General features: G+C 41.5%; 1 protein-coding gene across 5 annotated transcripts in view; it reads left to right on the forward strand.

Annotated features, from left to right (window-relative positions):
* igsf11 (immunoglobulin superfamily member 11) overlaps window positions 1-15,743 on the forward strand; it is a 268,270-nt gene extending 252,527 nt beyond the window's left edge. For 4 of the 5 annotated variants that reach the window (XM_069890201.1, XM_069890204.1, XM_069890202.1 and 1 more), the window contains 2 exons: window positions 4,286-4,433; window positions 13,907-15,743. In XM_069890201.1, the coding sequence (XP_069746302.1) occupies window positions 4,286-4,433; window positions 13,907-14,330 (572 nt within the window). In that variant the 3' untranslated portion in view covers window positions 14,331-15,743. Of the gene's footprint in view, window positions 1-4,285; window positions 4,434-12,070; window positions 12,186-13,906 lie in introns of those variants that run through there. The other variant, XM_069890205.1, reaches the window with a different exon arrangement.
* The last annotated feature ends 439 nt before the right edge of the window (window positions 15,744-16,182 follow it).

The following is a 16,182-nucleotide window of genomic DNA, read 5'->3' on the forward strand; positions in this document are numbered from 1 at the left end:
TCGTTTATTCAAGGTCGTAGATCTCAAATAAACTGCATTGTCTGGGTTTTATCAATGGATTAAGGGTCATGCAAAGTGATGCAAACTAGTTTTTAATGATAATGTGGACATGTATGCTTCCAATAAAATTTAATGGGATGTGATCTGCCACAGGAACTACTAAATGATGTTAGAAACAAATATATACTTCTCCTCAGGGTTGTTGCCCTTTTATAAGAAGAAAGGGTGGGGGTTAATTCTGGAATCCTTTAGGCATTTTTGTACCCTTTTACATAGAGGACTCAAGCCGGGTATTACCCGCGTTTCGAATGCTTCATCTCAAAGATGGTGGGGGGGGGGGGGTGGGGGGGGTCTGAGTTTACTTAGCTTTTATTCACCAAGGTAGGTAGTGCCAGAGGCGAAGCGGGGCTGTATTACACATCCCATATCTTTTGCTTTGGGAAGCCGGCTCGCTGTGTAAAAGGACTCACTGACCCCACTTTTCTTCTGTTCTGTGTGAATAAGCAAACCAGCTTCCAGAGATGGGTCGTGCATACTGCAATAACGCGGCTTTTCTGTGATGGCAACAGAGTTCTTAATTTGCTGATCCATTCTTTCAATTGATTTATATGCTTTGAAACACACCACCTTTCTCACTTAAAACTACTGCCTGCTGCTGAAGGCTCAAGATGGTGTGACAAGAAAAAACTCCAGAGGGTTGTTAACTCAGCCTGTGACATCATGGCACCAGACTTCACTCCATCAAAGCTACCTACAAGAGGCAGTGTCCTCAAGGATCCTCACCAGCCCATGCCCTCTTCACTCTGCTACCATCGGGAAAAAGGTACAGGAGCCGAAAGACGAGCACTCAGCGGCACAAGGACAGCTTCTTCCTGGTTGCCATCAGATTCCTGAATAATCAATGAACCAAAGATACTGCCTTTCTTTGACTTTTCGTGGTCTATTTTTATTTATTTTTGTAAGGTGGTTTATATCAACGTTTGCCCTGTGACACTGCCGCAAAATGACAAATTTTTTGACTAGTTTCTGACAATAAATTCTGATTCTAATTGGAGCAAAGGAAAAACAAAACTGCTGGGTCAAGCATCATCTATGCCGGCAAAGGAATTGTCGATATTTTTTGTGTCGAGACCTTGCATGAGGATACATCAGGTTATTTTGTACGGTTTGTTGCTGAGATAATCTCAGATGGAAGGCAACAAAACAAGTGATCAGACTATATGACGCTTGTGGCTATTCTGGCAGAACTGCTCAAAAACAACAAAGGGTAAATGTTAATTTTAAAAAATGTTCTCATAATTACCACTTGTTTCTGCCAATGGATAGGTTTATTAGATGCTGTTAGTACTATCATGTAAATAACACACTTGGGAATGGATTTAAAGGACTTATAAAATTTGCTATTTAAATATTCTATCATATAAATGTCTGTTATTTGTTATTCAGTTGTTATCATCTGAGTTGATTTGTTTTAAAAAAAGATTTATTAATGAGGAGATTGTTTGGTGATGTGACAATCCAAGTCTGACTGCTGGAATGAAAGTCACCTCTTTCATGGTTGTTAATGATCCTAAGTGAAATTAGTTCAGGCAATCACAACTCTGTTCTCTAGGGATGCAGACCTCCCAGTATTTTGTGCTAATTGACACTAATGAGGCAATCTTACAGAGGCGTTACAGGCTGGCTAATGGGAGAAATGGAAATGCTATGCTAATGTAGCGATGGTAGGTGGAAAGAATTCCAGCAAGGTTTGTGCAGCAGGCTGGTTTTGCAATGCGAATAAATAACTTCTCTCATGGTTTGCATATTTTGTACATTGTGATTATTGCTGTTTACCTATTTATGGTGTGAACTTATGGGCACAGAAATGCTGGAGGAACTCAGCAGGTCTCGCAGCATCCATGGAGGTAAAGATATATTACTGACGTTTCTGGCCTGCGCCCTTCCTCAAGGTATAAAGCAAAAAACCAGACACACTAGAAAGAGAAAGGGGGTAGAATGGGAAGGGAAGGACTCCAGGCTAACAGCCTAAAAGTGTTGACTGGATATGATCGGACAAAGGTGAGAATTGATTTTGGCTCTGTGAAGGAAGGGGAGAGAGACAGATCCAGGGGAAAGAAGATGGAGGGGAGGGGTTTAATGGAAACTGGAGATGCTGATCTTCGTGCCATCAGTTGGAGGGTGCCTAGATGGAAGATAAGGTGTTGTTCCTCCAATTTGCAGGTGGTCTCAGTCTGGCAATGCACGAGATCATGGACAGACATATCAGCAACTGAATGACATTAACATCAACCTCGGATTTCTGTTTAAACCCCCTCCCCCGCCACCTTCCCCTTTCCTCCTTTCCTCTAGTTCTCTCTCTCTCACTCTCTCTCTCTCTCTCTCTCTCTCTAGGCCCTTTTATAGAGTAAAAAAATGCAAATGTAAAAGCAGAGCTTCTCTGCCCTCACGTCGCTAACCCTATCTTCTGGGAGTGGCTCCTAGACGCTAACTCCTATCCTCCCAGGGGTTAATCCCAGCAGAGCACTCCACCTCGCTTCATAAATGTCTAATCTCTGCAAGCGGCTGGCTAGGGTCAGGCTGATGAAGTTGCAATGATGCCATCAGCCAGCGACCCAGGACCTAGTCAAGGAGAGACCTGAATGGATGCTGTCACATTTCCACCTTGAAGGTGAAGGTGCCCAGGAGCAGGCAGGGGTCGATCACATTGGGTAGGCTAGATTTTCTTTTAGCAGACGAGCCGAAGAATGATCAATGGCCAACTTTGTTACCCATAATCCCCACATGCTGCAGGAATCACTCTGCGTTTTCCAGAGTGGTTCCAGCTGTGTGTGTGTGGGGGGGGGGGGGGGTGGATTATGGGTAACGAAGATGGCCATTGCTCACTGCATATTTATGCTGTATTGCTGACAGGCAGTGCCATGGCAACAGTTTCCCCACCTACATCGGCTCCGGAAGATGCACCGAGGCGCTGCTCCGCATAAAAGCGACAGGCTGCTCTGTAAAAAGGTAAGTGCAGATTTTTCTTCACCAATGTAGCTGGCCTTGAAGTGAAGGCCCTCCATACAATCTCTCTCTCTCTCTCTTCCCTTTTCCCTCTGCCTCCTTACACAGAGTCAAATCATACCCAATTATCAATTATCACCTTTCAGCTGTTAGTCTGGACTCTTGCCCCTCCCATTCTTCCCCCTTTCTCCCCTCCAGTGTTTGATTCAGAGATCTGTCTGCTTTTTTGCGTAGAGCCCTCAGGCTTGAAATGCCAGTATATACCTTTCTATCCTATGGGCGCTGCGAGACCGCTGAGTCCCTCCAACATCTCTGTGTTTTTACTAAAATCACAGCATCTGCTGACTTTGGTGTTTCACCCCATGAACCTTTGGACACGTTGTCAACTGCAGACACTGAGGATGATGACAGATTGATTTGTAGGCTGAAAGAATAGGTGGCAAATGGAAAGCTCATTCAATTAAAAAAACCTGATTTCTGGTAAAGCTATTTTAAATGTTTTCGTCTTTGTTCCAATTCACTTGGATTTAATAGTTTTGGAAAGTTAATGGGTGGGACACAGGAATGCTGAGAATGATTGGCCCCTAGACTGGTGTAGATTTTGGCAGAATTTTGTCCCATTGTTAGCCTTCTTCAATTACAGCAGAAATGGACTTAAAAATGTAAAAGTTTCACTCCCTTGAGCTCATTTCAGTATCAAGCAGCAGGATAAACTTCAATCTGCACATGGAATGATGCGGGAAAACTCTTACTTACCATCTCTTTGTCAGCGCAACCAAAACCTTTGGTGTGGAATGACTTCTTAGAATGTCAAGGCGTCACCATGCAACTGGCCAGCATCTATCAGATGTCCCATGCAGGTTCAGGGTCCTTCACATCAGCATGAAGGAAAGTCCCAAAAGTAGGCTTCGCACTGGCCCAGAGACTGGAAGAAAATCTCAGACCAGCTGCTTAGGGAGCATTACAGGCTTGGTGGCTGACCTTCGAAGAAAATTCCTGTTACTCACCAGGGACCTGGTGTTGCAGGTCCCTTTAAAAAAGAATTTGGCTGGGCACTTAAGAGACAATAATTTATAGGTCGATGCTAGAACAATCCTGTTGATACCCAAGAAAAATGGGATTGTTCTGCCAAGCATCGGCATGGATTCATTGGGCTAATGAGCCTTAACAGTTCTCTGATTCGTAAGGAGAGCATGTAGAGCTCTTCAAAAGGTAAGAGTTAAGTGGCTGCTGAGTGGGAAAGGAGCCCAAATTCAGAATAACCTTTTTGTTTCAACAGCGCAATTGCAGAATGTTGGAATCCTAGCTGGAGCTGTGATCTCTGGAATCTTGATGCTTCTGCTTGGCATCATTTCTGTTGTTCTCATTCTGTTCTACCGGAGAAACAGAAACAAATATGAAGAGGACGAGATCCCTAATGAGATACGGTCAGTACTTCGTGGCATGAAAAACAGTAGAAATGGGCATTTTTGCTGCATTTTATACATACATGGGATATTGGTGAACATTTCTCCGCCTCAAACAACCAGGGAGATAATGACCAGTTATTCTCAGTATATGGTTATGGTAGCTGAGAGATAAATACTAGCCATCACACATATGGAGAGTTCCATCTCATCTCTTCCATTCAAATGAACAGAATATGGGGCTCAATGTCACTCATAAATACACCACCAACAGTCAAATATTCCTTCTGTACTTATTAGAATTCAGACAGAGGGTACACACACCAGAATAGTGGTTTGATGTCTATCATAGTCCAAGTGGGAATGTTCTCAGCTCCTGAATCAGTTGGTTTTGAGTTCAAGTGACATTCCAGAAATTCAAGGACAAAATCATGGTTGAGTGAAACCCGAAAGTCTGCAGACTCTGCGATTGTAGTAAAAACTCACCGAAATGCTGGAGGAACTCAGCCGGTCTTTCAGCGTCTATAGGAGACAAAGATACACAGGATTGCTAGATTGTGAGGCTAGAAATAGGAAGTTAACACAGCTCAATATGTGGCTAAAGTGATGGAGCAGGAGGGAGGGCTTCATGTTTCTGGATAATTGGGCTCTGTTCCAGGGCAGGTGGGACCTGTTCTGACGGGACTGTTTGCACCTGAATTGGAGGGGGACTAGTATCCTTGCAGGTAGGTTTGCTAGTGCTGCTCGGGGGGTTTAAATTGGATTTGCAGGTGGGGGGGGGAGAGGAATCAGATGATTGAGCAGATTGGGGTGGAGGACGGTCTGAGTCATGAGAGGACTGCATGTAAAGACAGAAAGCAGAGGTTTGTACATGATCTCAGATGCATCTATTTCAATGCGAGGAGTATTGTTAGTAAGGCAGATGAGTTTAGGGCGTGGATTGGCACATGGGATTATGACATTATTCCCATTAGTGGGACTCGATTGCAGGAGGAGCAGGACTGGTAGCTCAGTGTTCCGGGGTTCTTATGTTTCAGATATGAAAGAGGGGGAGGGATAAAAGGGGGAGGAGTAGCATTGCTAGTCAAGGAAAAAATCATAGCTGTACATAGACAGGACAGCACTGTGGACTCGCCAAAAGAGGCCACATGGGTGGAGCTAAGGAATGGGAAAGGTGTAGCCACACTAATAGGATTGTATTGTAGACCGCCCAATAGTACGAGAGAATCGGAGGCACAAATCTGTCGGGAGATAGCAGACCATTGTAAGAAACAGAAAGTTGTAGTAGTAGGAGATTTTAACTTTCTGCATATTGACTGGGACTCCCATACTGTAAAAGGGCTGGATGGCTTAGAGTTTGTCAAATGTGTACAGGAAAGTTTTTTAAATCAATATGTAGAGGTTACCAATGAGAAAGGATGCAATACTTGATCTCCTATTAGGGAACCAGGCAGATCAGGTGGAAGAAGTCTATGTAAGTAAGCATATTGGGTCCAGTGACCACAATGTCATTCGTTTCAAGTTAATTATGGATAAGGATAGGTCTGGTCCTCAAGTTGAGGTTCTAAATTGGAGAAAGGCCAATTTTGTGGAAATGAGGAAGGATCTTGGAGTTCAAGAGTTTCTACGAAACATTTGAGGTGATATATTTATCATATAAATCTCCATCTCATCAATCAATAAACACTTGACAAACAATTCTCTTCAAATAATGAATACCTTACTGAGTGGCAAAAAGAAAGCCTCTACTTCCTCAGGAGTTTGCGGAGGAGCTAGTGGAGTTGTTCAAGTGAACCGGTACGGACTTGAAGGGCCGACATGGTCTGTTTCCGTGCTGTAAATGGTTATATGGTTATGGTTATCTTGGAAGAGTTGATTGGAATAATCTGTTTTCTGGCAAGGATGTGTCCAGCAAGTGGAAGGCTTTCAAAGGCAAGATTTTGAGGGTGCAGAGTTTGCATGTTTCTACCAGGATTAAAGGCAAAATTAATAGGGATCCTTGGTTTTCAAGGAATATTGGTGATATGATTAAGAAGAGAGAGGTGTATAACAGGTAGAGACAACAAGGAGCAAATGAGGTACTTGCAGAGTATGGAAAATGTAAGAGAATACTGAAGAAGGAAATCAGGAAGGCATGAGGGGGCTTTGGCAGATAATGTGAAGGTAAATCCAAGGGTTTCTACAAGTATATAAAGAGTAAGAGGATAATGGGACAAAATTGGTCCCCTAGAGGATCAGAGTGGTCTCTATGTGTGAAACCTCACGAAATGTATTTACTCAGGAAACTGAAGTAGTGCATATGGATGGAAGAGAAACACATAGAAGTGTCATGAAACATATGGAGATTAAGGAGGAGGGGGTGCTTGCTGCCTTACAGTGAATAAAGGTAGAGAAATCCCCTGGGCAAATTATGATATTCTCTCTGACCTTGAGGCAGACAAGTGTTGAAATTGTAGGGGTCCTGACTGATATATTCAAAATGTTCGTAGCCACAGTTGAGGTGCAGGAGGATTGGAGAATAGATCATGTTGTCCTGTTGTTTAAAAAAGGCTCCAAAAATAAACCAGGTACCGATAGACCAGTGAGCCTGACATTAGTAGTCGGTAAATTATTAGAAGGAGTTCTAAGAGATAGGATGTATATCAGCCATGGGCTGATTAAGGACAGTCATTGTGGCATGGTAGGTCATGTTTAATATATCTTGCAGTGTTTTTCGAGGAAGTTACCAAGAAGGTAGATGAAGGAAAGGTGCATGTTGTCTATGTGGACTTTAGTAAAGCCCTTAACAAGTTCCCACATGGGAACTTAGTTCAGAAGGTTCAGACACTAGGTATCCATGGAGTAGTCATAAACTGGATTTGAAGTTGACTGAATGGGTGAAGAGAGAGAGAGTGGTAGTGGATAGTTGCCTCTCAGACTGGAGGCCTGTGACAAGTGGTGTGCCTCATGGATCGGCGTTGGGATCATTGTTGTTTGTTGTCTTTATCAATGATCTGGACAATCATATGGTAAATTGGATCAGCAAGTTTGCTGATAGCACAAAGATAGGAGGCATTATGGACAGTGAGGAAGATTTTCAAAGCTTGCAGAGGGATCTGGACCAACTGGGAGAATGGGTCAAAAAATGGCAGATGGAGTTTAATGCAGACAAGTGTGAGGTGATGCATTTTGGAAGGGCAAACCAAGGAAGGATGTATGTCCTTGTCTCCTATAGATGCTGCAAGACTGGCTCGGTTCCTCCAGCATTTTGGTGTGTTTTTACAAAATGGTTAGCTCTCCAGTGCAGACTGTTGGAGTATTGCACTATCAGGGCATTACTGTAATTAACAAAAATAATGTGTGGAGCATTTGCCTGGCATGCCCTGGTCAGCATTTGCCCCTTGAACAAAATCACCAAAGGAGTTTGATCATTTTGGGATTGACCACTCCTTTGCCCACCACAAATGTTGCCCCACCTACATCTCCAACAGTGTCTGGTTTTATTCCGATCACTATCAAAGATCTACATTGGAATTTTGCAAGTTGGAAACTGGGTTCTCCATTTCCCATTACACACTTCCAAAGCTTTCAGCCTGTTATATGATGTGTGTTTGACTATCCCGAGGTCACGAACGCAGCTGTGAAAATGCTCAATGATGATGCGTTAATACAACTTGTCATGCCACCCGACAATCTGCTTAGCACCCTCCATCAGACATGAAAGGCCATGTCCTGGTGTTTTTTCATTTTCTGGCACATCATTGCAGCAAGATATTTTTTTTGCACAGAAAGCTCAAAGTATTTGCATTATGCATGTGTTAATCTTCATTTTGACATAAGCCTCGTCATTGTGATCTGGCAAAATCTGCTCAGGGAACAGTTGCTATCCAAGTACAAGTGAGCTTGTGCGAAAGAACTCCAGCTATATGTGGCTGGAATAATTAGCTTGAGCTTCCAGCGCAATGTTGGCTCTGCGCCAGCTGCTAATGAGGTTTGTTCAAAATCCGGGCAGAAGATGAGATTGAGAGCAATGGCCATAATTAGGACTGTAAAGGTGAGTAAATATTATATCTTTCTTTCTAAAGCTTCTATTTGAATTTTAATTATTTGCCAAACTTAACAAAATTGGGGAGTGATGAGATTTGCTTGATGCCAATGTGATGGAAGAATATGCAGTGTCAAAGCACAATGTACCTGCGTTCCAATTCATTAATTTCATTCAAAAACAGAGCTCCCCAGGGATTAAGGTGATTATGAGCTCCCATTTCATTTAGTGTATCACTTTAAGGGATAGTACAGGGTGCAGCCATTCATAGCTGTGGAGAGACTGGGTGGCAACAGCTAGTCCAGGCTGGACCCAACTTTGCTACTTTGTAGAAGAGAAACATCATTGGGAGCTTTTTCTAGGGACATAGGTGGTGAGAGAGTCCTGTGTGTGGATCACGGAAGGAACGGCTCTTTGTGACCAGCAGCCATCTCATTGAACACAGAGCAGGAATGACTCTGTGTGATAATGGACAATTTGGCTGATTCTCCCTGTCCGGGGAATTATTGAACCCCACCGTGACCAAAGTAATGGTCATTTTGATCGACCTGTACCTGGGTTTTGGAAGCATCGTGAAAGTCGCACGTTTCATTTACCCTATGCAAGGAAAAGGGGAGTTGTGACAACCGTTCATATAAAAAGATATTTCTCTGTAAGAAATTCGACAAGGATTTATGAGTTTTCGGCACTGAGTCTCCCAACTCCTTCGTGTTTACTTCTGTGTATGAGTTTAAAAGCTTGCGTTTCAACAATGGATTTCTAATAATGAACTTTGAAATTACTTTCCAGAATTGTGCTTAAGCTGTAATGGGTTTGGTATCACTCACTCACACACACACACACACACACACACACACACACACATGCCCATAGTTGGATTTGATTTGACTAATGTGCTATATTATTAGTAGTTATTAATAAATAGCATGTTTTAAAAGAAAAAAAACACAAGTCGATGAATTTCCATTGCTGCTGGTTTGTGACATAACATGATGCATCGTTCTTTGAAAGTGAAACTCAGATGAAGAACTTGGTAAACAAGGCATTTGGCACAATTGTGATATATCAAGTCCAGAGGTTGAGACTTCATTATTCAGCTGGACAAAGTGTTGGTGAGACCACACTGCGAGTATTCTGTGTGATTCTGGTCATCCAGCTAAAGGAAAAACATCATTATTTGGAAAGGATGCAGAGGTCATTCACCAGGATGTTGCCAGTAGTCAGTTGCAGAGAGAGGTTGGGTAGGCTGGGTCTTTGTTACCCAGGCCATAGCTGGCTGAGTGGTGATCTAATAGAGGTTTATAAAACCATGAGAACCATGGATAAAGTGGAAGGTCACAGTCTTTTTTCTCCAGGGTGGATGATTCTAGATGTAGAAGGCAAAGATTGAAGGTCAGAAGGGAGAGATTCCGAGAATGGTCTGTATCTGGAACGAGCTGCTAGAGAAAAATTAAAGCAATTCGAAAGACACTTGGACAGGTTTATGATAGGAAGCTGTGAGAATGATGAGGATCAAATGGGATCATCCCAGTATGGCAACTTTGTCAGCATGGCCAACTTGGGCTGAAGGGCCTGCTCTGTTCTGCGTGATTACAACTAAAATGTAGTCTCCAGGCAACGGATGGCTTGCACCACTGCTTGCTTCTTTGTTACCGTTGGATGCATGCGGTGAAGAGTGGACTGTTGAGGACTGGACAGTTGTTACACATACTGTCAATCAGGAACTGGTGGACACATCTGTACCGCTGTAGTCCATGGTTCTATCGCAGCTGCAGAGCATACAAAATGTCTTTGGCACTATTACAGGTCTAATCATCATCATCAGTTTGTCATCGGTGATCTTCCCTCTTCCGTAAGGTCAGGTGCGGCTGTTCCCTGAGGATTCCACTGCATTGACTTCTGTATGCAACTCTTTAGCTCACGATGCAGCCTGTATCATCACTCAAAGTGTTATGGTTAATACCCAACTTGGTATCATCTGTATCACTATCCATCGTGCCTGATGTATTTGTGGCTTTTCTTTAAAAAATGGGCCTCCCCTATATATCACGCCCCAATAAAATAAACACGAGGTTATGCATGATACAATATAATTGGTTACACAGGCTATACGCCACGCGCCAAAAGTTAAATAAATGGGACCCAACATTAACAGATAGACGTTTTCACTGAAAGAAGAAAACGGGAACAACAGTACATGCAATTTGGGCATGTGAGAAAGTAGAAAAGTTTTGGGAAGATCTAAATCAGGTATTAAATAAAATCACAAAAAGCAACATACCAAAAAATCCAGAGATCCTTCTAAGTAATATATATAGTAAAGAATTAGGCCTCAAACTGGATGAAGCACAAAAAAGATTTATGATGATAGCCTTAGCTGTAGCAAAAAAATGTATAATGTCAACTTGGAAATGAGAAGAGAGCCTGAGAGTACAGCAATAGTACATGGAAATGAATAAATGTATTCCATTGGAAAAAATAACATATAATTTAAAAAATAAAGTCACATTATTTGAACAAATTTGGGAACCGTACGTGGATCACAACAGAAAGGGCCTACCGCGGACCTCCACCCCCTAAAATGATAGAATGAGAAGAAGTCAAAATGAACTGACCCAGTGTGTAAAAGTAGATGATACAATTTTCTTGTTTATTTTCATTGTGTGATGACATTGTTTAATGGCTTTATTGTATGGTATATGTTGAACGTTTAATGGGTTTGGTGGGGGGTGGGAAAGAGGGAGGGAAGGGAGGGGGGAAAAAGGGGAGAAAATTGCACTATGTATATTCAATAGGGAAATGTTTGTGTGTATTTTGATTAATTATGGTTCATAGTTTAAGTAATCCCTTACCAATCACAGTGCACCTATGGCACAGGGACTACTTCAGGTGGGATGTGAGAGGGAAGGGATAGTTGAGAATCAATGCTCTAGACCCAATTGTTACTGAAATATTTTGCTTGAGAAAAATTGTCGTTGGCCGATTTCCTTTGGAGTTATGGAACAGTGCACATAACAAGTCAATGAGGTACAATTAAAAAAAGGTTTTCAAACTTTTTCTTTTCACCCTCATAACAGCTTAAGCAATCCCTTACTAATATTACTTAAAGTAGAATGTGAGTGGAAAGAAAAAGGTTGAGAACCACTGATCCAGTCATCAAAGCTGCTGGGTGGACTTGCATTGGATTTGGTCTGATAAATGCACACATCACCACTGGTTGTGCTCAGCTCTCGTATGCATGTATTGCCACTTAACTGCGAGCGATCTCATGGGGCATCCATTTTGCATCTAACCCAAAGTGGAACATTCATTTCTGACTCACTGTAGTAGCCAGGAGGATCACCAACCCTAAATCCCTAAACCTGCCATCGAGTGATTCTCCAGGGTGCTTGCCACAGCTGGTGTTGGGCTATAGATGCCTTGGAAAGATCTGTCAAAAAGAAGTTGCTGCAGATGCAGGTGAAAACCTCAGTGAATGATCAGATGTGCTTGAGATGAATGCTGGTCACAAGAGTGTCAGTGACACTATGTCCTGAAAAACAAAATGGCAACTGGGGCTTTGCCATTCTCTGACCCCAGTTTCCAATTCTGACCCTCTAGAAATAAACACTTACACTTGGTTTTATTTGTACAGCCTTGTCAACTCTGCAACAACTTTTGGCCATTGGTAGATTTTATTTGCAGATCATTTTGCTCTCTACCCCACCTGGACTTGATCCTATCATCCCCATCAAAAAAGACAAGAGCCTTCAGGATGAAAATTATGAAAGGTAGCTGATTATTCATTCATACCATGAGTGATTGCAAGAAAGTTCAATGAAATTCACTATTACCTTGTGTCTGAAGTTACTCAAAAATTTAGTGTTTCTTATTAAGTTCTGCAGATGAAATTTTATTGAAATGCACATGCGGAGCACCTGATTTATTGTGTTAAATAAATAAATGTTCTTTTCATTTTGAACGCTGGGGCAGCTGCATTTGACATCTTTTCAGCTAAAATCCTCTGCCCTAATTATTATTCAAAAAAATGTAGCGTTTCCATGATGAAGATTGATGAATTATGGGAAAATGGATGATGTGGAACTTTTCCACAAGTTGTCTGATCAGGTGAACAGTCAGTTTCTGTTGGCTGAATTAAGCAAACAAGATTTCTTTCAAAAGCCAGTTTTCAGATACAAGGTTAAACTGGTGAAAGTATTTTGAACGATGAGCCTCAATGCTCTGTGGAGGTCTGGGGTTTGGTATTAAATAAGAAAGTCCACAGACGCTGGGGTGAAGTGGAGTACACAAACATGCCGGAGAAACTCAACAGGTCACTCAGCGATCACAGGAAGTAAAGTTTCGGGTCTGGGCCCTTCGTCAGGTGCAAGCAGAAATGATGGGGAGAGGAGCACAGGCTAACAGGTAGGATGTCATAGGTGGCTACATGGGGGGTAGGGTAGATTTTCACACAAACTGTGTTTATTCACTGAATCAGTGAATCAGCCCGTCGTGTCCTCATTTTACTTATGCACAGGATGCAGTTGCAGGCTTTGTTGACCTTTATTCCTCATCCCTGCTTACCGTTGGAAAGGCGGTATTGATCCATTCCTCTGAACCAGTGCAACATTTTGCAGCAGTTACTGCAAAGAAATGGCCGCATTTTCCCAATTTGAGCCAGTGTGTGATCTGGAGGTGACTTTGAAGATGGTGGCGCCTTGAAATTAACTTCGTAATATCTGATCGTTGTGTAAAGAGCAAACGGACGATCAGGAGATTGTGCTTCCAAATTTGTCTGTGGGCTTGAAACTAGGCCAGGCTGTTAGCGCTGAATCCACTTTGATTTCCAAGTTGCTAGGCAACTCTGCAGAAGATATGAGTGTAATTTACTTTGAAGTCTGTTTTAAATTTGCAGAATTGAGCATAACAATCAACACAGTGGAATTATCCTCAAGGGTTTCAGTTTTATTGGTTTATTTTGTCAAACAACAATTTTATTTAAACAATTAGAATTAAGTTTCATGAGGATGAATTATGTCACTCCTTCTAATCGTAAGCAGGAAGCCCAGTTGTTTGAGTGGACGGATTCCCCTTGATGATTTTTTTAATATGCTGTGTTAGTTTCACAATGATACTATGAAGAAGGTTAACCTTGTCTGTATGTGAATTTTAATGTGATTGATTTCTACCTGCAGCACAAATAACATATAAAGGGAACATGTGACACATTAGGAAAATTGTGTCTGCTGCACTTGCACCAAGAGCCTCGTAGAACAGGAGTACGGTTTGGAATACTGAATTTGAAGATGTGCTCACATCAAAACATTGACTTATTCAGTTGATTAAATATTTATTTTGGGGGAATTATAGATTTAACTATCCTGATTTATTTAAATTGTCATCCTCATGGTTGCATTATTTCGTGACATAAGATGAAGTTTCAATAGCTGGTTTGCAGTTGAGCTGATTATTTTTAATCAATATTTTTCAGGGAAGATGACATCCCACCATCATCATCCATTAAGGGCTTTCATCCAGATAGTTCCTCTGAAAACAATACCCTTGCTTCAGCAAACACGTACAGAGCCCACTACTGGCAAAGAAAAAATCCCACCTATGAATCAAATGCGTTCAATCGATCTAACGGCCTTGCACGCCACTCAATTACGATGTCCTCCAGTCACCCGCAAAGCCGTCCACTATATACGAACGGAAACCTCCACATCGCACCAAAGATCATTACCACAAGTTCATCTCCTTCTTCACAAACCTTAGCAAGGTGCAATGGCTCACTTGGTCATAAATCTACTCCACAGCATCCACGCTCTTATTCTGTGAGTCATGCAAACCTCCAGCGAATGGGTGGCATTCCAGTCATGGTACCTGCACAGAATAGGGCAGGATCACTGGTGTAGGAAACATCTCGCTGATGGGAGGAAGATAATTGCTTGTGGCCCAAGTCTCAATTGTAGAATGATCTTTTCCATGTAAAGTTTCACATGTCCTCCACCAGGTATCTGATCTGCAAGATATCTCAAAGCAAAACCGTTTCATGCCTGAGTTTGACTTGTATGCAACTGTGTCTTGAAGTCTTACTTTGGGAAGAGTTATAAATTGACATTGACACATCTTCGCCAAGGTTCAAAGAAAAGAAAATGAGCACACATTTTCCAAAATGAACAAAATAGTTGTCTGAAATTGAAGATGAACAATCCAGATTTATGATTGGAGTGCATTATCTCAACAATTTGTGAAAGACTGAATCAGTTGAAAAACTGTTATTTTCTTCAGAGAGTTGGGGATACCAGAGAAATTTGTCCCACGAATATCTAGAAGCATGAAAATAAGAAATATTTGAACAAAGGGTAATATTCAAATTTAACGGACTGATTCTGGAAAATTAACTACTTACTTCCAGAGATTCAGTCAATTATTTAAGTGCATTGAAGTCACCATCATGTTGGGGAAAACAATGAATAATGGTGGCTGCAGTAAAAGTAAATTAAGAATGAAGTTAATTCTTTTCCATTTTGTTTGAGCTTGGGGAAAAAACACTTTGAGAAGAAATTTTTGTTTGATTCCTTACCACTGTTAAGAGATTAGATTATACTTGTTTGGAATCCTTACGTTTACATTTTGTATTGGTATCTCTGAGCACTGGAGGTCAGATAGAACTCGTCATTGGCAATTGCAGCATGGTTGAAATTCCAGGTTTTTCTTTGCTTTGATATCGCAGAATTGTGGTCAGCCTGTAGAGGATCTTAATTTTTATTGATGGGAAGAGATATTGGGTGCTGACCCTAGATTGAGTTTTGACTTTTCCACCAGTTTCCCATGCATGTCTGTACTGAACTGGGAATAACAGCGGACTCCAATTAAATAATCGACTGGAGGACAATGAAATGTTTGACTACTGTATCATTAAGATGCTCAGAAATGATTACATTTTGTAAATACTTACAGGCTGCTGATGAGAACAATCCAAAAGACCTTCCCCAGAGGTTACTTAGCAAACCAGCTTGTGAACAAGTCTAAAGACCTGGGTCTTGCATTCATTTTAAAGATTGCAAGTCATTTCTCTTTAAATAGCCTCAGAAGACAAGCCCAGTGTCATTGGGATGAGACTGCTGGCCAGTGAAAATTAATTACAGGCAGAATTGAACAAATACTGTTGTCAAAATGCCACTAATTTTCAGCTGTTGCGCACTTATTCGATTAATTATTTTAAAAATCCAGAGTCAGTACTTATGGTGTTTTGGGATCTTGTTTAACTCTGGGATCTTGTTTAATTCTTGTCATTCACAATAAACTTCAAATGAGTATTGTCAGATGTTGGTGTTTGAACTTTTCATTTTCTATAAATTTGAAACCATTCAAAATGTACTGGGTGATGTTGGTCAATTGGGTGTAATCGGGCAGTACAGCTCACAGGCCGAAGGGGCCTGTTACTGTGCAGGATGTTTAAAATTAAAATTTAATTATTGCCGTGACGTTGGATTGGGAATCACACTGCGGAGAAGAGGAAATGAGTGTCAAGTGAAAATTACTGCCAGCCTTGTGGTTTTTTTTTCAACTGAAGGGTGTCATTTGGAAAAAAGCATGTGCAACCATCAGCTAGTTGGTTCAAAGTAAATACTTACCCTATTTTTGGTCAGGAATTTCTCAATCTTTTGCATGCCATATTCATTGGTCAAAAGTAGAATGCTTGCAGTAACCCCATCTGAAGAACATGTAGTGCAACGTATCGGTTAAATTAAAAATATGTCT

Source organism: Narcine bancroftii, chromosome 7, assembly GCF_036971445.1.
Source record: "Narcine bancroftii isolate sNarBan1 chromosome 7, sNarBan1.hap1, whole genome shotgun sequence".
Taxonomy (NCBI): Eukaryota; Metazoa; Chordata; class Chondrichthyes; order Torpediniformes; family Narcinidae; genus Narcine; species Narcine bancroftii.